Below are 22,070 nucleotides of genomic sequence, written 5' to 3'. Positions count from 1 at the left end.
GTTGTTCTTATTAAAATTATAGCAATAGCATGCCTGTGTGCTCAGTCATGTATGTCTCTTTGTGACCCCATGGACAGTAGTCTGCCAGGTTCCTCTGTCCATAGAATTTTCCAGGCAAGAATACTGGAGTGGGTTACCATTTCCTCCTCTAGAGGATCTTCCTGACCCAGGGATTGAACCTGTGTCTGCTGCATCTCCTGCAAGTGCATTCTTTACCACCGAGCCACTCAATAATAAATGTCAAGGCATTTTGATGTTTCCATTGGATGCCAAAAACTTCTTTGGTGTATCATGAAAGGTTGGAATTATTCTTCACATGTTCCAAATTGGGAAACTGAGAATCTGTGAGATCACAAAAATTAAAATATTAGAAACAGAAATCCAGCTTACATTTTCCCATGACATGCTCCAGTGTCCTTGATGAAGTAGGTATTACCTATTTCAAGTCTATTCAAAACGTTAATTTAGATTGACATGTAAATGGCCATGATGATGTTTGCTCCCATAACCCCCTGGAGTGTTATCACTGACCTTAACTTAATCATTTAAAACCATGATAGTCAAGTCACCTTTTCCCTGTCTGCCTTATTGCTTTTTGTTGTATTACTTTTAGTTGTTTTAAATCCAAGAGTCCCTTAAATGATTCATGCAAAAATAGAACAGCTCATTTCCTGTTGATTTCTAGAGCGCTTGGTCTCTCCTCTACATCTCTTTAAAGCCTAGTTCTGTAATGCAGACTCAAGTGCCTCTACGTCATGCTGTAGCTGTAATATTTCACTATATAATAGTTTAATGGTGACAGTCTGATTAATGTGTTTTTTTTAAGAAGTAGAAACTGGACCTCTGTTTAGTGATTCACAGGTAGTAATTTTTAAATAGAGAGGCAGTATTCAGTGTTTAAGACTGAATTCAATTTAGCCAAGAAGAGTTTGGTTCATCGCTGTTTCCACCACACTCTTTTTCTATTTGTGTTTTTCGGGTGATTCCCTAACAATTATTAGAAGACTGTCTTGTCTTTTTCAAGAGTTCTTTCAGGGCCATCAATAAAGTCAATTTCCTATTTTTAATGACTTGTTTTCCAGTTCATGCATTTCCTATTTCATCTTTTCTGATTTAAGTTTCTTAGTCAGCTGATCTCATCAATAATAATATGGTTTAACTCACAGAATCTGTTTCTCCCTGAAACGTCTTTCAGGGACAAGTCGCTACCACCTCCACAACTTTCTGCAAGTATCACCTATGGTATCAATAAACAAAACAATTTTGTTTTCCACGGTACAATTCCATATGCAATGAGGCTGTTTACTTTCAGAGAACAGGTTTCTTGACTTGTTCTTCTTGTCAGATAACCCTCATGCTTTCGTCTGCCTCAGGATCACTCAGGAACCTGTCTGTCAGGGTTGTCTTTCAGAGATTCTATTAACGAATTAGTGGACGTTGGGCAGAGCTCAGGATGTTTGTTGAGTATTTATGGAAGCCACAAGAGGTTCTCCTTAGCTGATTCTAACATGGTGGGACATGGCACGGCATTTGAGAAATCAAGCCCTTGGATGTGTTTTTCACTGATAAAGTGGGGAAAACATTGCTTTTGGAAGTGGCGCCCCCTCACATTGGAGAAGCCTCCAACTTCTAGAGCAGGGGTGGGGTGCAAGGGTGAGGAAAGGGGACTGGGTCAAATGGAAGATATCACAGTGAGGAGTGTGTCTGTGTGTAAAATATGCAGAAGTAGGGAACCAGTCTGCTGCTCACGGAGGTGCAGCATTTCTGCCATTTAGTTAACATCCTTCTCTGAGGCTGAGAGGTTCGGCTCCCCCTTCACGTGAAGGAATCATTTGGGACCCAGCTCTAATGCAGAAGTGAAGCATGAATAGTCACCTCTCAGGGACGGGTGTCCTCCCTGTTAGACTGTAAGCTCTGGGGAAAAACTGTGCTTGGTTTTATGCATCAGTGTGTCTTTCACTGTGTTCGCCGAAAGGTCTCCATAAATGTGTGCTGCAGAAGGAGCGCAGAATCAATTCTACTTCTGACACAACTCCCTGAAAGAGATCTGAATATTTTCTCTGAGGAAACTCTTTATTCAGTGGGAGGTTGTATTTCTGAATCACGCAAATCAAGCAGGCCATACCTCTTTCCCAGGGTCACAGGGAGAATTGATACGAGAGCAGGGCTTGCAATCTTTGTGAGTCTCTTCTGTCCTTGATTCCTGCTCTGAGAAGAATTGAGATGGAGGTATTCACTGAGGAGGGTTCAGGTCACTGAGAATTGCCGTGGTGAGTCAGCTCAGGCATTTGCTGACAGACAGAGAAAAAGCCACAGAACCCGCGGATGGCTCAAGCTCATTCTTGCTGCATAACCCAGCAATGACATTGGAAATTGAGCATTTCTTGTGCACTTCAGAAATTCATTAGTTTTTAAAGAGTCCACTTAAAAAAAATAAACACACCAAATGTATTTATTAAACTATTGTTGGTATACCTCTTTCCCTGCCCAATATTCTAATAATAAATAATAGCATTAGCGTTGGTAATTGTTCACATTTATTGAAGTCTAATTATATGCCATTAACTTCCAAAATTATGTAGATATGAAGAATATTCTATTATTAACACAATATTGTAAGTCACCTATATTTCAGTTTCAAATGAAGAATATACTCTTATTATTCCCATGTTACAGTTGAAGGAATAGGGCCAAAGAGAGAAAGTAACTTGCTGTGATCGAATAATGCCCTATTCGAAGTCCTATGAAGAATATTCTATTATTAACACAATATTGTAAGTCACCTATATTTCACTTTCAAAAAAGAGTATACTCTTATTATTCCCATGTTACAGTTGAAGGAATAGGGCCAAAGAGAGAAAGTAACTTGCTGTGATTGAATAATGCCCTATAACCGTAAATATGTTACCGTATATGACAAAGGTACTTTATAGTTGTGATTAAGTTAAGGATCTTGATTTGGGGAGATTATCCTGAATTATCCAGGTGGACCCAATGTAATCACAGGAATCCTTGTAAAAGAGAGGTGACAGGATCAGAGTTAGGAAAGGAGATGTGACTATGAATGCAAACATGAGCGATGGTGAGGAAGAGAAATTTGAAGTTGCTATCATGCTGGTTCTGTACATGAAGGAAGGGGCCATAAGCCAAGGAATGAAGGGGTTCCTAAAAGCTGGAAAAGGCAAGCAAAGGGATTGTCTTCTAGAGACATCAGAGGGAAAGCAGTCCCTGCCAACTCTGATTTTAGGACTTCTGAATTCCAAAGCTGTTCAATAACAAATTTGTGTTTTCTTTTTATGGAACAAAGTCTGTCACAGCAATGATAGAAAACTCGTACACTTGCCTAAGATAGAGTGCGGGCTGAAACCCACACTGGCTAGCTGGTTTAACTACTAGGCTAAGTATAATGTACTTACGAAAAATGGCTGAAAGGGTGCAGACCAACAGGAGGTGAACATGTCAGAACAATTTGAAATTTATTTATAGAAAATTAGAGTTCATGCCCTCCCCATGGTGAGCCAGCATATAATAGGGCCACATTATTAATATTGATGATAATATAATCATTAAAATTATAACCTCAGTTATAGGTCAGTCTCTTTTGGAAACAGAAGTAAAAACATTTGTGTGAAATATTAGCAAATCAAATCCAGTGATGCATAAGGCTAACATATCATGCACGTTTAGTTCAGGAATACAGATTTAACATTTGGTATTCCCAGGTGGTAAAGAATTCTACCCGTGCAGGAGATTCACGAGACATGGGTTGGATCCGTGGGAGGAGAAGACCCCCTGGAGTAAGAAATGGCAACCCACTCCAGTTTTCTTGCCTGGAAAATTCCATGGACAGAGGAGTCTGGCAGGCTGCAGTGCATGAGTTTGCAAAGAATTGGACATGACTGAACACACACACACACACACACACACAGTCATACACAATTGAGTAATATGATTCACCATGTTAACAGAATAAAGAATAAAAATCATATGTCATCTGAATTGATGTAGAATAAATATTTGATGAAATCCAGTACCTAATTCATGATGAGAACTCTTTACCAACAAGGAAACAAAAGTAGCTACTTTAATCTGTTAGAAGTTATCTACAAAAAACCTTTAGCATGTATCCTACTTAATAGTGGGTTATTTCAAATTTTCCCCTGAGATCAGGAGTGAGACAAGATGCTTACTATTATCATTTCCATTCAATATTCTGTTAGAGGTCAGTGCATTAAAGCAATGAAATAAAAACCCATTTAAAAATATAACTTTAGTTAATAAGCATACCAATGAACAAATTTGCAGTTAGAGAAACAGTTCTCTCTTGCAATCAAGTAGCATGTCTCTTCCTACATCTTTGGACAGTGGACCATTTACTGTTACAAGTGTTGTCAACCGCTGACTTTCAGTTGTAATCCATTTTTTAATACCTCTACTTTTCCTATTTATATATTCCATTGTATATAAAAGCTTCTTTCCCCCCAAAAAAATGTTTGACAAAAGATTGGAATGTGTTATTGAATGTTAATTTAAATGTTAATATTATTTTAGATATTAATTTAGTGTTTCCATCAAAACAAATAAGCATTGAGTTGGATTAATTTTATTAATGGTACATACACCTATCAGTTTCAACATGAAGAAATAGTGTTATAAGTCATCTGGACTTTTTCTTCTGTGAGAACGTGTTTGCATTGCCAGTGCTCTTTTTTAAAAGAAAATTTATTGTAGTATAACTGATTTACCATGCTTTGTTAGTTTCAGGTGTACAGAAAAAGGAGTCAGTTATACATGCATATGGATATATATTTCATATTCTTTCCCATTTAGATTATTATGGAATATTAAGTAAACTTCCTGTGATATACAGTAGGTCCTTATGAGTTATCTGTTTTATATATAGTAGTGTGTATATATGTTAATCCCAATCTAATTTATCACGTCCCCTTATGTTTTTCCTTTGGTAACCATAAATTTTATTTTGAGATCTATTTCTGTGTTGTAAAGAAATTCATTTGTATCATTTTTTTTAGATTTCACATAAAAGGGATATCATATATGGTATTTTTCTTTCTATTTCTGACTTACTTCACTTATTATAATCATCTCTAGGTCTATCCATGTTGCTGCAAATGGCATTATTTAATTCTCTTTTCATGGCTGAGTAATATTCTGTCACATATGTACCGAGTCTTCTCTATCTTTTCCTCTGGTGATGGTCATTTAGGTTGCTGCCATGTCCTGGCTGTTGTGAACAGTGCTGCAATTGGGGTGCAGGTATTGTTTTGAATTATAGCTTTCTCTGGATATATACCCAGGGATGGGATTGCTGGGTCAGATGGTAGTTCTGTATTGATCCAAGTAGAGCATAAAGGTATATCAAAGGTGCATTTGATTTATTAGGGAAGGAATACAAAGACTGGTAAAGCTAGTCCAAAGACAATTCGAGAGACTGAGTATATATAGGAATCTAAGAATGTTGGATTACTGTCACTAGGTTAACTACACGAATGTTAATGCCCAACAGGGCAATAAAACCAACATATTTGGGGATATATTTTCTGCCATAATGGAAGTTATTTGCATCTTTACTGGGGGAAAAAAAAACTATAAATTAATGTGTAACTTAGAGTCTGGCCCTAATCAGTAATAAATAGTAAAACTAGACATTTGTGAATTCACCTAGAATTAAGTAATCCTTAGACAGGACTCTTTTAAAAAGCTCCAGCATGACATTGAGAGGACATGAAGTTATTCCTTTGATTCATTTTCCAGTTTTCTTAGTAGTGGTAACATCGCTTTCCGAAGAGATCTCCCTCTCCCACCAGCACCTTGGAGAAAATTTGGATTCTCCCTCTCTCTCCCTCTGTCTCTCAAAAGATTATTCTTTTCAGATAGTCCCAGATTTTTATATCCTTAACTGTTTTTAATCATAGCACAGGTTTTATGAGTGTTATTTAAAATCATATGCTTTTAACATGTCAGATAAATTCTGTAAATAGCTTTTATAAATGAGCTTTCTATCTAAAGTAATACTGTTAGGAACCATCCAGAATTTCTTGTTTTATGAGAATCCTCATACATATATTACACAGATGTGATGTGAAGTTTCCCTGTACTGACATTGTACTCACACTCTGAATTGTTTTTAGCTTTTTTTTTCAGAAGGGTATTGCTCACATGGATGTGAGATCTGTGATGTGATTGTAATGAGTTTACTGAATCCTCTACTTCGCTACCTCCTGGTTTTCAGGCCCCCTTTTAAGGGTAGCCGCCTCCCTCCTATGTTCTCCTTCTGAGAGCCGAATTACTGACTGCCCCTGGGGTTTCTCAGCAACCTCAGAGCTTCCTTTCAGGACAGTGAAGGGAAGACTGTGTTGGGAGAATGTCTAGCCATCTTAAGATTAAACATAATAGAACTAATTCTATTTTATGGGGACAAGTTTAGGACTTGAAGTCTGGCAAGAGGAAGAAGATTATTGATTACCCTCTGCTTTAGCCTCAGGTTTCTAGACCTCAGAACTGAGCTTCCCCAACTATAACTAAAGTGACCCCAGGCTTCTTTTAATCTTGATCAGAATGCCTCTGACAGTCTGTAATGGTTTATGAATTTACTTTTTTACATGCTACTTGTCCGTCTTCACTGAATGTAAGTTCCGTGAGGACAAGGGTCATGATGGGGTTGGTCCACCTTTTTATCGCAGCATCCATCACAGGGCCTCAAACTAGATGGCCTAAATATGTGTTTATTTAATGAATGGGTCCAATTACATAGTGTGATACCTGTGAATTAAGAACATAATAGGTCAGAGTAAGAGAAAATGGCAGTGGCTTCCATTTAAGAGATGAAACAATATACCATTGCCTTAGGCATCAGTAGTCTAATATGTTTCTCGCTATCCCATTTTGCTGATGGACATATTCCTGGCACAAAGCTTTTGGTGCAATGAAAGGCTAATATGACCATTATAATAACTATAGTGAAGAAGAGAGGAAAAAAGAAGTAGAAGGCTGAAGGATCCCAGACTAGTCCCTCATTGGAGAAGAAAAAAAAATCTCTTGGTAGCTAATCCCAAAGATAGACTTTATCTGAAATAAAATCATTATAATGATAGTTGCCTTTAAGCGATGCATTAACTCAGAGATAACTGCATTGCTGCAAATGTGTCAGCATTTAAGGTCTGTCTTATTGGAATTTTTCTTAATTTATTGTAATCTGATAATCATAGAACACGTCATTTGTATTTGACACAGAGTTATGTTTGTGTCATGCACTTTCATTCAGCTATATAACAAGGAATAATTGTTCAGTTAACATTATTCTTTCTACAGAATGCAATGTTTATTCATGTGCACTTGGTGAATGAATTCTTTATAAGCACATTAACAAGATGTGGAAAAATCAAACCTCTGAATTTCCAAAAGATAGCTGCATAAAATAGTTGAAAAAAATTTTGGGTGGTGGTGAATATAAATGGTTCACATTAAATATGATGGATAATCTGAATGAAATGCATATTTGAGCATACAAGTTGATGTAATAATTTTGTCGAATGAAACAAGATGAGTAAACTGTAATGTCGTTCTGTTGACTGGGAGAAGTCACCTAAACAATTGAAAAATAGCCTCCTATTTTATTGGGCTTCCCTAACCTCTTCATTTATTACATAAATGAACTCTCAAGGGTAATTGCTTTTTTAAAAAAAAAATCTTTGATTTGTGAAATGTAGGAAATGCTGCTAGGCTTTCTGAGTATTATCAGCTCTTTTTTGTGTCTCTTGCTCAGGGTACAACTGATTTTGACAGATGTACTGTTATGTTACTGGTATAACATGACATCTTCTTTCAGATGAGCTGAATGAAAGTGATCTTGACAAGGAGTAGATAAGACCCTGTCAGAAAGCTGAAAAACCTGTCAATGTCACAGTTACGACACAGACACGGCAGAACAGCCCTTATAATGTCATTAAGCGAGTATCTTTCCAACAACACTCTTGAGAAGACAGAAAATAGTATTGCTCTTAAATACTATTACTTAGCCACAAAAATAATAAAATATAACACGAAGGTCAGTTACTATATATTTGAGGTGCCATTTGATGAGTCTGATGTATATGTATGTATTTATATGTGGCTCTCTTTTATATATGGCATGTATGAAAGAATTTTGAGATTTCAAAAGTAGAAAAAGATTTCTACTTTTTCAGAAGCTAAAAAACCATTTAACTCCAACATTTAAGAAAGTAATTGAAAATGTTGATCATGAAATATGCAAAGTGGTTTTAGAGGTATTAATTATAACCTTTTTCCTGATGTTTTTATGGGTTAAGAAACAGTCTTTAATAATATAAGAGAAATTAGGCATACATTTCAAAATGTATTTCTAGATCATGAATTTTGTAAATAGGTGGGTAAAGCCTGAAATGGAATCAATCTCAAGTATCAAGAAGGAATTAGACATTTGGTGGTTTTATTTTCCATTATTATGATTGACTTGGAGCTAACTATATATGTATGGGTATATGTATAATCCTCTCATAGATATAGTTATTAAATACTTTAATGAAAAGCATATTTATCCTTAGAACGACTTTTAATATCTTTGTCTAGGATCAAAGGTGGTTGATCTTGATGGAAAAAGTTGCCTTCTCTACAGATTTGATAAAAAATCTCTGAGCCCGATAAAGGATGTAATTTCTTTGAAATTTAAAACCATGCAGAGTGATGGGATTCTACTCCACTGGGAAGGGCAAAATGGAGATCACATCACACTGGAATTAAGAAGAGGAAAACTCTTTTTGCTTATTAATTCAGGTAAAACTCTTTGACTAAAGAGCTTGAAAATCTGGTCATTTAGCTATCACCTTAGTAACTTTATTCTTTTATAGCTCATCTTTTTCAACAATTAAGGTACCTTATTTCCACATTCAAGGGTATATATATATATATGCCAATATTGCACTTTCATGTAATTTGCAAACTATTCAGGACCCTCATTTGATGTTTCTCACACAGTACTGATAGAACCACTTAGTTATTTTCAAACATCTTGATGGAAGGGATGGGTTACTGAAAAATACTGAGGTAGTAAAAATAATAAGGTTGTAGCAAAGATAAAATTTTCATTGAAAATGAGCACGTGATGATGGGTGATACTAATAAAGAGAATTAACAGTGGAAGAAATGACAGCGAGGTTGAGAGGATATTGCATTCAAAGTTGCGGTAAAATCAGACTAGCGTTTCGGCTGGGGTGCATGGAAGGAGACTGGTCCCCACGAAAGAATGCTTTTCTCTTTTTTTAGGCTGGGAATCATGGTTCTGTTCTTTTCTCTCTCCTCTCAGGTGACGTGAAGCCAGCCTCGGCTCGTGCCCCGGTCAGGCTCACCCTGGGCAGCCTGCTGGACGACCAGCACTGGCACTCCGTGCTCATCCAGCGCTTGGGCACACAGGTCAACTTCACAGTGGACGAGCACAGGCATCGTTTCCGTGCCCAGGGCGGGTTCAGTTACCTGCATCTCAATTATGAGGTGTGATGGTTACGTTTCAATTAATGCAGACTTCGTGATGTCTAGGTGGTGAGGTCACACAGAAGGCAGTACGCTCTAGAAAACCCACCTCCAGAGTCAGTCAAGGTCTTGAGGCAGTGTTCCTCTAGGTACCCTCACTTAGGTAGTGAATTTTGTGCCTATAGTACTGAGGCTTCATTTTTCTCCCCGCATGTTAATTTATCTTTATAAAGAAATGTCATCTTTTTTGCCTGAAGTGTGTATGCAGGAAATCTCCCTGAAGAGATCTCATTACCACAATAAACATAGACTGTGTTGCATGATTTTGGAGGTGGAGGGCAAAGAGCACTCCTGAACAGTGCAGATATAGGGAAAGAATGTAGCAATGAATAGGTTAACTGATTCATCAATAACCAATTCAAATGCACAAAAATCAATATATGCCAGAAATGTATATAAAATAAAATGTCATTATAATTGGTTACATTGTTAAAACCAGTCACTATGGAGATAAACATGTATTTTTCTTCAGCCACCAATAAATATTAAAATCAGGTTTGATTAACAACTTGTAAGAATAATCGAGCTCTATTATCAGTGAAAACTGAATGCATATAAACTTATTTTAAAACCTGCATCTTAATTGTTTTTAACTCTCTATTTGAAATTAACACGATGGCAGTGTGGAGTACTGAAGAATTGGTCTGTCTGTGATGCTTACAGCTACGGTTGCTAATCGTAATTATTTAAGCAGATTGTCAGAAAATCACTAAACAATATTATTGATGCCATTTTTCTTTCTAAGATCAGCTTTGGAGGGATTCCAGCACCTGGAAAACCAGTGTCATTCTCCCATAAACACTTTCATGGGTGTTTAGAAAATCTCTTTTACAATGGAGTGGATATCATTGATTTGGCCAAGCGACAGGACCCACAGATGATTGTTATGGTAAGAGAGTCTTCATGTGAACAAAAAAAGGAAGACTGTGGCTTTCCATCCCCCCAAAATGCTTCATTTTGAATTCCCAATTGACATGATATTTCAGACCTTACTCTTGTTCTTTAAAAAAAAATTCTCAGTTCTCAGCTTGGCAATATGCATGTATGGGATTAATTCTATGCAAAACATTTAAAATTCACAGGTCATGATTATTTTATTTTTATATGAAACGAAGCAGGTTCTTTTCTTGGTACAACTGATCATTTTATTTTGTTGTGATATTATTGGTCCCCGGAGACTAATTTCTTTTGCTCTGTAATTTCCTTAATAAGATACTCCCTGACTTACTCTCTGAAGCAGAATACTGGTTTCCTAGAATCAGATAACATGCATGTATATTAGAGAAGCAGTTGAAAAATTTGTATTTTGCCATGGTCATTCATAACTAATAAAATAAGTTAATAGGCTCTTACAAGATTGCATCTGCCAAGGGCAGTGGTGGTCAGGCACATGATGTTCTAATTCTATGGAAATGTGGTAGAATTTAAATACAGCTGTATTGGTCAGGGTGCAGTCAGAGAAGCAGCACCACTGTGGGTTTAAGGACAAGGGGTCTGTTTCAGGACTTGGATCTTAACAGTGGGAAGAACTGGAAAGTGGAGGTCAGCTGTCTGGAAGAAGAGATGGAGCAGAGTGAAAGAGGCAGGTCGTGCGGGGATAGTCACCAGCCTCTCTGTCCTCATCCTTCCCTGTGCGTCATCACACAGAGAAACACTTCAGGGGAAAGTGGCCAGCCTTTCACTTCTGACTCAGGTGTTTTGTCAGCTTCCTCTTTGGCTAACTTTTAACTGGGCCCAGACAAGAAAAGAGATTCTGGGAAATGTGGTTTCCAGCTTAGCCCGCTTGCTGATAGAAAAGCAGACACATCCAACCATTGGAATACATTTCTTTAGTTGTTCAAAATTCAAAATATATAGTAAAGCTCACGTTGTGTCAGCAAAACCCAGAGTGCATCACGGGATTATTTATTGCTTATAAAATATTTTATTTTTAATTCTCTGTGTGAGTTGATAGTGTTTATATGAGCACACCATCCACCTAGATTTTTTTAAATAGTTTTTTTTTATGTAAAAGGGAAAAGAGGATTTAGATGGAAAATAAAACTCTGATAAAGAGATAGATGTGAGTGTTTCATCGCAAAACGAGTTTCCAGAAGCTGCTCATGTAGCTAAGCCGGTTCTTCATTGCCAAGAGGATTTGCTGCTGCAGAGTAGCTAGGTAAATGTTTCCATTTTTACCAGGTTTGCTAGTCTTATAATTGCCTTTACATTATGGGTCAGTATATTTCACTCTTCAGCTTTTGATGTTTCATTCACTGGGACAAGATATCTGTCTGCAGTGAAAGCTAGTTCACTTTTAACAGAATCACAATATAGCCAAATGTTTTTGTTTAACCTAGACCAGTAGTAGGCAATGGCAAGCCACTCCAGTACTCTTGCCTAGAAAATCCCATGGATGGAGGAGCCTGGTAGGCTGCAGTCCGTGGGGTCGCTAAGGGTCGGACACGACTGAGCGACTTCACCTTCACTTTTCACTTTCACACATTGGAGAAGGAAATGGCAACCCACTCCAGTGTTCTTGCCTGGAGAATCCCAGGGACCAGGGAGCCTGGTGGGCTTCCGTCTATGGGGTCACACAGAGTCGTACACGACTGAAGTGACTTAGCAGTAGCAGTAGCAGACCAGTAGTTTAGTTCCAGCTTGTCTTGTTCTAAACAGTGATTTCATTGACTTTTCAAATCTATATTTAGAAGGTTTGTTGAAGGTTATTTTCAGGAAAAATAAAAACATTCATCTTGATTTCTGAAGCCTGTTAAGGAACATGCTAATTATTTCTAAATAGTTCAGACCTTAACGTTTTTTCTTAATTCTTAAATATGTATTTAGTTCTAACAGCAAAATAATCTTTCATGTACAATATTTTAATGAAAATTCATGCAGTTCTAATGTATCTTGAAGATCTATTTAAAAATCATTAGATAAGAAATAATACATGTAAATATGATGACAAGAGCATAATGATAAAAAGAAAACAATGGTTCAAAATAAGAATGTAAATAGTACATTGTATTGTGCAATGTTAAACCTAAAAAAAAAAAAGGAAAGATAGGCAGAGGGTATGGACAGACCCTTCTGATGAAGGTGAGGCCAAAGAGCAACAAACCCATGAAAAAGGCAAGATAAGTAACAATGTGGGCATTTTGTCCTTGAACTTATGCAAATTTAAAAGAAATGTGATACTTATTGCTGCCAAGGATGTGGGAAAAGTGAGTCTTTGTGTACTACTGTTGGAAATGTGGAGACTAACTTTTTTTGAAATTCAAGATAGAAACTAGAAATACTTATTAAAATATGTAGACACACTAGCTCTGTGTTTAGAACTGTCTTCTGAAGAACTGAAAATGCCATCACGTAGAGAAGCGTATTCATGCTTTGTTGAGAGAGGCAAAGCTTTGAAACAAAGTGACAGCATACTAGTGGAAGTGAAAGTGTCAGTCACTCAGTCGTGTCCCAACTCTTTGCAGTCTGATGGACTGTAATTCACCAGGCTCCTCTGCCCTGGAATTCTACAGGCAAGAATACTGGAGTGGGTAGCTGTTCCCTTCTCCAGGGGATCTTCCCAACCCAGGGATCAAACCTACATCTCCTGCTTTGCAGGCAAATTCTATACCACTGAGCCACTGGGAAAACTCCTTGATAAGAAAACAATTGACTGAAAATTCGACCATTCACATAGTAGAATATTGCCTAATCAATAAAAGTAGGAATTAGACTTTCACCAGATAACTCAAAGGGATTTCCATAAGGTATTTGTTAATGATGAAATCATGGTATAGCAGACAACATAAAACATGGCTCTGATTTTTATAAAGCAAATAATGTCCAGTGTGTTGTTATATGTATTCCAAATATATATTTAAGTATGTGTGAATATACATATAACTGAACACATACCTTAAATATGTATATGCACATATATGTGTGTGTATATTAATGTATATTTGTATATGTCAATGGTAACAGAAAATTATGAAAGAATATGGAATGGGAACCAGTAGTTCATTAATTGGTTATGTTATGGAGTGGCTTTGAAGCCAAAGGCAGCAAAAGTAGGAAGGGAAAACCAAGTAAAACATAAATAAAGAATTGTTTTAAATAAATTTTGATTGAATTCCATTGCTTTGAGTTAGATGCCTTTGTGAAATTTGAGAAACGGGAAGAAAACAGTTTCACCCAGAAAGCTCCAGGAGAGATTTGCCTGCCTGTGTGTCACTGGATTTGAAGACCCTTTAAGATGCATGGCAAGGCTTCAACACCCGCGTTGGTAGCAGTTCTCCCTGTTGTCTGAGACCAGGGGTGGTGAGGTGGTTCAGACTCGATGACTAGCGTGGCGTGCCGTTCTCACAGCCCTCCTCTCCCTCTCTCCTCAGGGGAACGTGTCATTCGCTTGCTCACAGCCGCAGCCCGTGCCCGTGACTTTCCCGAGCCCCAGGAGCTACTTGGCACTGCCGGGCTCTTTCGGGGAGGATGAGATTTCTGCCACTTTTCAGTTTCAAACCTGGAATGAGGCTGGGCTGCTGTTATTCACGGAGCTTCAACTGGTTTCAGGGGGTCTCCTCCTCTTTCTTAATGATGGAAAACTTAAGCTGCATCTCTACCATCCAGGAAAATTACCCAGTGACATCACAGCAGGTAATAAGTGTATTCCTGCAGGCAAAGCATATGGATTTGAAAGATTTCATTATCTCTCTGTCCCTTCTCTGTAAAATTTTATGCTTAACCCCCAAATTAATATTTGTTTAACAAATGAATACTTGAGTTAATAAGATTATCTCTTCCTTAGAGGAACTGGATTCCAATTTTCTTTTAAATATGGCTTCAGCACTAGCAGTTCTTATTAACCAAAATGATAGTTGTACGGGAATAGAAATTTCCTTCCATGACCCTCTTGCCCACTCCAGATAAATCAATGTATCCTGAGGAAATGCATTTTAAGAAAAATATGAAAGACTTGAAATGGATCCCAAGTTTGGGGTCTTCAATGGAAGATGAGTCTTTGTATAACACAGTTATAAATCTTATCTGGTCTTTGAGAGATGGGGAGGAGTCTTTTGGGGATTGGTGTCTCTATATTATTTAGTCAGATTAACTTTGCTTGCTGCTGTAATCTGTGTGGAGTTGCATATATTTGGGGAAAAGATCTATGTGAAGTTCCTCATTCGGGAACCAAATAGAATTCTCTGCACTTCTAGGCAATACGGTACCATTTTAATGGTTGGAAGTAATATAATTAAGGAGACTCTATGAGAGTCTGGAAAATTAATGTCTAATTTAGGTCAGTGCTTTGGGTGAGGGATATTTTTGTCTCTTCATTAAAATTATATAGTTCTTGACAAAGGATCTCCATCAAATTTTCATATATATGGAATAATACCCAAGCCAGGCAACTAGAGGTCACATTGGGGTAAATTGCTATATTGGTTTAATAAATGATCTTTAAAAACAATGTAAAGATGCCATTGTACTACTTATCTATATTAACTATGACCAAAATTGATAGAATATGAGCGAGAGAGGAAAAAAGGTTAAAATGCAGTTGGAAACCGAATGTAAGAAACAAGTAGTATACAAATGAATATGCTGGGTCTTCGTGTTTCTTTTTTGTTGTTCATATACCACAGTAGTTTGAATGTGGGAAGTGAAACTTCAATATCAATTATAATTTTTAAGAACTACTGTGCTGTGACTTTTTAATGTAACACTCAAATTGTGGTAGATTTGCAGGCTTGACAAAAGGAAATAAATTAATCAGTGTCATATTAATAATTAATAGGTTCCCTAAAATGAGGGCCTAAAAATATAAGCTTGCCATTAATGTGTAGTTTATTCTGATGTGTTTGACATCCTCTGGGGTGGTTGTATTCATGGCCTAATTTTTAGCATCTTAGAGAAGCTGCTTCAGTGCAGTGTTATTGTACAGAGCCCCATGAAGCTAGTTCATTTCTAAACACTTTACAGGCTTGCAGATTTAATAAACTACTAGGTGTAAATCTATCTAGACCACCTCGAATGATTTTAAAAATTAATGTTTAAATCTGCGTACAATCTTACTATTATGACATCATATGACTTAGTGCCCATAGCTAAAAATAAGGATCCTTGGCAAAATATGAATGTTAATATAGTAAAATTGTTACACTTCAGATAATAAAGTAGGACTTTACACACCAAATCTCCCATTCCCATCTTTCTAGTTTCTTTTAAAATATTAATTTTTGCTAGTTTCAGCAAGGAAAGTGCATTTTGCATTTGAAAGTGGACTCTCTAAATGGTCTGGGTGTGTGGTCCATTTGTTTCTCTCATAGAGAAGACTTTCACAGATACAGTGTTTGATAATTTAATCAGTTGTCAGGATGTATCATAGTGACTCTGAAGAGAATCGATGACCTGGTGGGTTAGTATCACATTACACTAAATCACTCTATTACATGAGGATGGCTCAGTTTTTCTTTACTACTGGAGATATAAATTATTAATTTTACGTATTTTCAAAACTCAAAGTTTTTAATGTCTTTTACAATGGAATGAAAATACAATGTCCATTGTATTGAGGAAAAATGGAATTGTGCAGATGTTTGAATTATCAGGCTAAATTTTTAATGTGATGCAGAGTTTTGCAAATCATTATTTGGAATTGTTCAAAAATATTATGTCAGTTTCTGTCATTTTTGAAACAGTAAAGATATTATATGAGTCTAAATCATAGCTCATATTAGCAGCCCTACAGAGTCACTTGTGACTCACAGTGTTGCCAGTGTTTGGCATCTTTATACATGACAGAGCAAAAATCACTCAAGAATCTAACCGACAATATGGTTGTATTTTCCTAGTTAAAAAACAAATTCTTGACTATCAAATTTGAGGTTTTGCTGTGAGTTTCACATTTCTGCTATTGTTTTTGCCTAAAGGTGAAAATCAGGCTTGAAAACAAGCTTCTTGCTCCCGTGGGCAGGGCCTGGCAGATGATGAGTTCTGCGTGTTTCCATGACTGAGCTTTCTGGTTCTTGTGACCTTGACAGAGGGACTGCCTTCTTGATTCCCCTCACCCAGGAGAAGCCATTTTTAAAGTTCTTTCTTTTCACTAATGGAATTTTCCTGTCTTTCACATTAGAACCTCATCACTCCCTGAAAGTCCTGCTTCCCCCTAACACGATTGACAGCCGTGACCTCCATGTTTTCTTCTTGGCAAGAGCTATCTGGTGTCATGGACCTTTATTTCTGGTGGATGTAGTTAGTGAGGATGGGAATGTCTGGCACAGTTTTGGAGCACTGAAAGTTATTTGGAACAGACGAAATCCTTTAGTCGCTCCTTGAGTAATGGCCTTTGTATAACTGCCTTTGCTCTTTTGCAAAGAACCTACCTATACAGCAGACTTTTTCTTTTTCTGCTTTGCACGCCCTATTCCATGGATGCTTGTTATAATCTTATGGGAGAGTAACGGCAGCTAAAGTGTCATAATATTTCTGTAGTGGTTTAAGACTGGTCCCTGAAGATTATACACAAGGAATCGAGAGATACCTCTTTCTTCCTCCTGTATTCTGTATGTCTGTGTGTTTTGGGTCTGAGAGAGAGACAGAAGGAGAGAGAGAGAAGAGGAGGAGGAGGAGGGGAAGACGGGGAGAGGGGAGAAGGTTCTTATAAACAATCCCACCTTCTCCTGCCACCTGCATTACAAACCTTTCCATTTATTCTTCTATTCTTCCAGCTGGAGCTGTCAGTGGTTTCCACCCAGAGACCACAGTGATCACTCTTACTGTCGAACAGGTTGGGTTTGTTGCATCTTGCAACAGGGAGGACCCTCACCCAGGGAACCATGGGGAGTCTCATCACAAAGGTGTTAAGGATGACGTCATAGAATTTTGGATTATGTTAGATGATTTGGAGGGAGGTTTCAAGGAAGTGGAAAACTGGTGGGGATTAAATGCTGCTGCCAGGAGGTGAGGGAATTTGTGTAGTTAAGTATCTTTGTAAATTTTATTTTGAAGGGTGGAGACATGAAATAAAGTTAAATTTGTAATTGATTTCAAAAGTAAGTTGTCATTCATGTTGTCTGGGAGAATATTTGATATTTTTTGTAGTTTGCACAGTAGCCTTGCTTTTGTCTGTACTTAAACCGGATTGTAGAGTAGTTTTGAAGGGATTTTGGCTCCCATTTCATTGTAGTAACAGAGTGACCTTGTCTGATCTTGATGTTCCGTGAGCTTGTTTATGCTCAGCAGGGGGCCCTACTGCTGAGCTCTGGGTGCTCTCCAGCATCTCCCACGGTCAGGGCCCCCCTGAGAGTACCAGTCACTAGCCCTAGGCTCTTGGGGGCTGCTTTTCTCTTTCTCAAAGTTAATTGTTTAACAGGAACCAAGCGGCAAGGTCACCACCCATCTTGCAGGCTGAGAAGAATGTGGATTTTGGTGTCAGATCACCAGTTGGATGCTTCTTTGGGTGACTGGTTTATCCTCTTGTGCTTCATAGTCTCTGTGTTTGAAACGAGAATAGCACTAGTCATTCATTATTTAACTTGAGTAATACATCCCATAGATGGGTCATAAAAGTTTCCTCATTGTAAGTAAGTGATGTCTGTTACAAATGAGGTTCAAGAATAGTTTTCTGAAGGTTCCCTCACAAATACAGCACAACTCTGGAACCCACACACTGAGCAGATGGGTGTATGTAACTGTGTCAAATTCAGAGCGGCCGTACTGGCAGACTTCTCTTCTTAATCTAAGCTTCTATGTTGACAGAAGATGTCCTGAACCTTTGACTTTACTCTGCTGGCCCTACCCAGCAGCCCCTCGGAGCAAAGTTGCTCACAGTGTGCCCCCTGGAACATACTGGTTCAGCGAAATACTTGTTCCCGAGATAAGCACAGAAATTGGGAGTAAGCTCCTAGAAGCTGTTAACAGCAAGAAGGCATCACTGTAACATTTAAGCATATGGTCAGTGGGCTTGTGTTTTAGATGCCTTCTTTCTTTAATGTTTTTGTCATTCATTTTTACTGAATTTTATGAAAGTTATCAGTCTGCAGTAGATCAGAAGAGAAAATGTCCCCCACCAGAGGTAGCTTGATAAGCACCATCCCAGGCCAGTGGAAAGCTAAGATGAGAAAACAGAAGCCAAGTCGTGTATGCAGGCACATCTGAGCCTGAGAAAGAGAGGGTGGGAAACCCATGGCAGGGTGAGGAGGGTGGGAAGTTTTTATCCGTGTGACGTAAAGCTCAGTACAAGGATTTTCACTCTAAATGTATCCTCTTAAAGGAAGCACAGGCTGACAAATTTGGGACATTTGATTTATTTTAGTCCAATCTCATACCGTCAGAGATTATGTAACTCTATTCAGCCTCCTATTTCAGAGTCCACTCTTAGAAAATATGTCCAAAATTATCTAGCCTACATCCTTCATTTTTCAGTTTTTAGGTCTTTCTCATTATCTTTCACAAACCAAATCAAAGTTGGGTCTTTGGAAATCTTTTTTTGGTTCTTGGATATAATGTAAAAGTAAGTTTTGGTGCCCAGGGTGGGGTTTGTGTTATGCTAAATGAGTCTAGGGCAAAGAGCTTCATCATCTAAAGCAGCTTCCATCCTTTTTCTGTCTGAAAGCTTGTGGTCGGAAATAGCTGGGGAAATAAAGAAATTGCACAAAATATCAGGAAAGAGATCCATGACTTTTAGGTTTAATAGAGTACTTATATTTTTATTTAGTAATTTGATCCGCAAAATCATACAGAGTTGAATATTCGGTAGATACAAACCTTACTGATTTATCTACAACAGAGAGACTTAGATTTCATCAGTTTGCTGAGTATTCAAAACAGAACCCTATAGACTTAATTCTCTTTAAGAGGAAAAGGCTCCACAGCCTCCTTGATTCATGACACAGGGACTGCCTTAGGAGGGTCTAGAGACTGTTTTTATAGGTGATAAGGAAACCTTGATTTTTTACTGTAGCAATTTTTATTATGTATATAAACTTGGAAAATACAGAAAAATTATAGCTAGGAATAAAAACAACCATGATTTTCTTGTATATGAAAATTACTGATTGTGTGCATTTCCTTTCAGCCCTTTCCCATATTTATAGAAAATCAGGAATAAGAATTGTATATATGGAATTAATTCTCATTACTTGCCGTAGTTACATCCTATGAAGTTGTTGTGGACATGGGATTAATAAATACTAAACCATTGTTTCCAGGGGAAATACAGGGTTAGGTTCTTGCAAACCTCTAGTGACAACTTTTTTGTCCACCAATCAACACAACCTCGTATATATGATTGTGTTTGAAGACACCTTCATTAATATTTATTGTTAATCATCAGCATCGAACTCATGGCCAACATTAACTCATGCCTGAAAGAAGCCTACCTATCATATGTGTTTTTCTCTGTAAGGCAAATCATTGCCTTCTTGCTCTTCGGAACACTAGACAACACTTCATCACTGTGTGAGGGGGCCTTTTAAACAGCAAAGTCACTAACAGAAAGCATGAAAATGTGAAGACAGGTTTACATAGGAGAGCTGAAGCAAGAAGCTTTGCCTTGCTTGACCTCAACTGGAAGCTTGCCTGTCAGTCAACTCGAATTTTTCTCTGCTCTGTGTATTTCTGTGACTGACCCCAAAAGTGCCCCAAGTATTGATTTGGAGGCTACCAATTTGGTAAATATGGCAAATAGTTGAATTTGCAAATACAAAATCTGTAAATTATGGTCAACTTTAAGAATATGGTTTTACACACTGCTTTATTTTTTAACTTTCCATTATACCAGTACACTTCCAGCATTCATTATAATCTCTTCAAATATTTGTATCATGATTGATGATATACTTTGCTAAATATTCTAGACTCATAAAAGATGACTACACCAAAGTGTAAAAGAGCTGATAAATCATTTTATTAGGTATAACCTAGAATTTTGGAAAATATCTGTGCTCTTCCCTTAAAAGCCACTCCTTTTAAAAGGTAAATTACATAATGAAAACTGAAAATTAGTCCATGCTAAACAATTGAAAGATTTTCACCATTCAGGATTGTCCAAACTTGAATTAGAATTTTGTTCTCTCTACTGATGCCCCAAGACATGAAGATAATCATGCACTATTTCCATGTATTTCAATATTCCAATTATTTCAATAACCTCAGATATGCAGATGACACCACCCTTGTGGCAGAAAGTGAAGAGGAACTAAAGAGCCTCTTGGTGAAAGTGAAAGAGGAGAGTGAAAAAGCTGGCTTAAAACTCAGCATTTAGAAAACTAAGATCATGGTATCTGTCCCAGTCACTTCATGGCAAATAGATGGGGAAACAATGGAAACAGTGACAGACTTTATTTCCTTGAGCTCCAAAGTCTCTGCAGATGGTGACTGCAGCCTTGAAAGTAAAAGATGCTTGCTCCTTGGAAGAAAAGCTATGGCAAACCTAGACAGCATATTAAAAAGCAGAGACATTACTTTGCCAGCCAAGGTCCATCTAGTCAAAACTATGGTTTTTCCAGTAGTCATATACGGATGTGGACCATAAAGAAAGCTGACTGCTGAAGAATTGATGCTTTTGAACTGTGGTTTTGGAGAAGACTCCTGAGAGTCCCTTGGACTGCAAGGAGATCCAGCCAGTCAATCCTTCAGGAAATAAATCCTGAATATTCATTGGAAGGACTGAAGCTGAAGCTCCAAAACATTGACCACCTGATGCAAAGAGCTGACTCATTAGAAAAGACTGATGCTGGGAAAGACTGAAGACTGGAGGAGAAGGGACGACAGAGGATGAGATGGTTGGCTGGCATCACCGACTCAATGGACATGAGTTTGAGCAAGCTCCGGGAGATGGCAAAGGACAGGGAGGCCTGGCGTGCTGCAGTCGCAAAGAGTCGGATACAACTGAGCGACTGACAACAATGTAAGGGTGCTGATTGCCCACCAGTCTCCCTCCCCTCTCTTGCTTCTTGTCTTCTTTTGTTAAGAGTTGTTAGAGTGCTGTACTTGATTGAGTGGTGTGTACATTGCCACTTAAACAACTGCTTACAGTGTTGACTGTTGCGATATCTCTTTTAACTGATTCTCTCTCTCCCAGGTGTTGGATTAAATGATGGACAGTGGCATTCCGTCTCCTTATCGGCCAAAAGGAATTACCTGAGTGTGGTGGTCGACGGCCAAGCGGCTTCTGCATCCCCCTCCCAGGGCCCTGAGCAGATTTATTCAGGGGGCACCTTTTATTTTGGAGGTAAGAGAAGTAGAAAGTCCATATGGGCAGTTGAGTCATGTTCACAGTTACTACCCCTGTATCTTGAAGTCAGCGTGTTTTAACCAATGTCAATATTATGGAATCATTTTTCACTTTCTTTGAAGATGGAAATGTTGAGTGGATCATAATGATAAATCATGACATAAAATGCATTTCTTTGAGGTGGACTGACTTATGATTTCTATAATGAGATCGCTTGCAAATAGACCATGCTCTTCAGTTCTTACTTTTAAATTTTGTTAAGTTTTCCTAATGTTGAATGGGCCTTACC

The 22,070-nt window shown here is 37.8% G+C and overlaps 1 protein-coding gene across 6 annotated transcripts in view; it reads left to right on the top strand.

Moving 5' to 3' along the window:
• CNTNAP4 (contactin associated protein family member 4) overlaps window positions 1-22,070 on the top strand; it is a 284,057-nt gene that overhangs the window by 166,721 nt on the left and 95,266 nt on the right. For 4 of the 6 annotated variants that reach the window (XM_088830269.1, XM_088830273.1, XM_088830271.1 and 1 more), the window contains exons 5-9: window positions 8,611-8,814; window positions 9,344-9,528; window positions 10,313-10,456; window positions 13,938-14,199; window positions 21,629-21,778. In XM_088830269.1, coding sequence (XP_088686395.1) covers window positions 8,611-8,814; window positions 9,344-9,528; window positions 10,313-10,456; window positions 13,938-14,199; window positions 21,629-21,778 — 945 coding nt within the window. The remainder of the gene's footprint in view (window positions 1-8,610; window positions 8,815-9,343; window positions 9,529-10,312; window positions 10,457-13,937; window positions 14,200-21,628; window positions 21,779-22,070) is intronic. The other 2 variants (XM_088830270.1, XM_088830272.1) reach the window with 2 other exon arrangements.

The sequence above is a fragment of the Moschus berezovskii genome, chromosome 22, assembly GCF_049115385.1.
Source record: "Moschus berezovskii isolate FMDL1 chromosome 22, NW_MosBer_1.0, whole genome shotgun sequence".
NCBI classification, from domain to species: domain Eukaryota; kingdom Metazoa; phylum Chordata; class Mammalia; order Artiodactyla; family Moschidae; genus Moschus; species Moschus berezovskii.
This window is presented reverse-complemented; position numbering and strand designations above follow the sequence as displayed.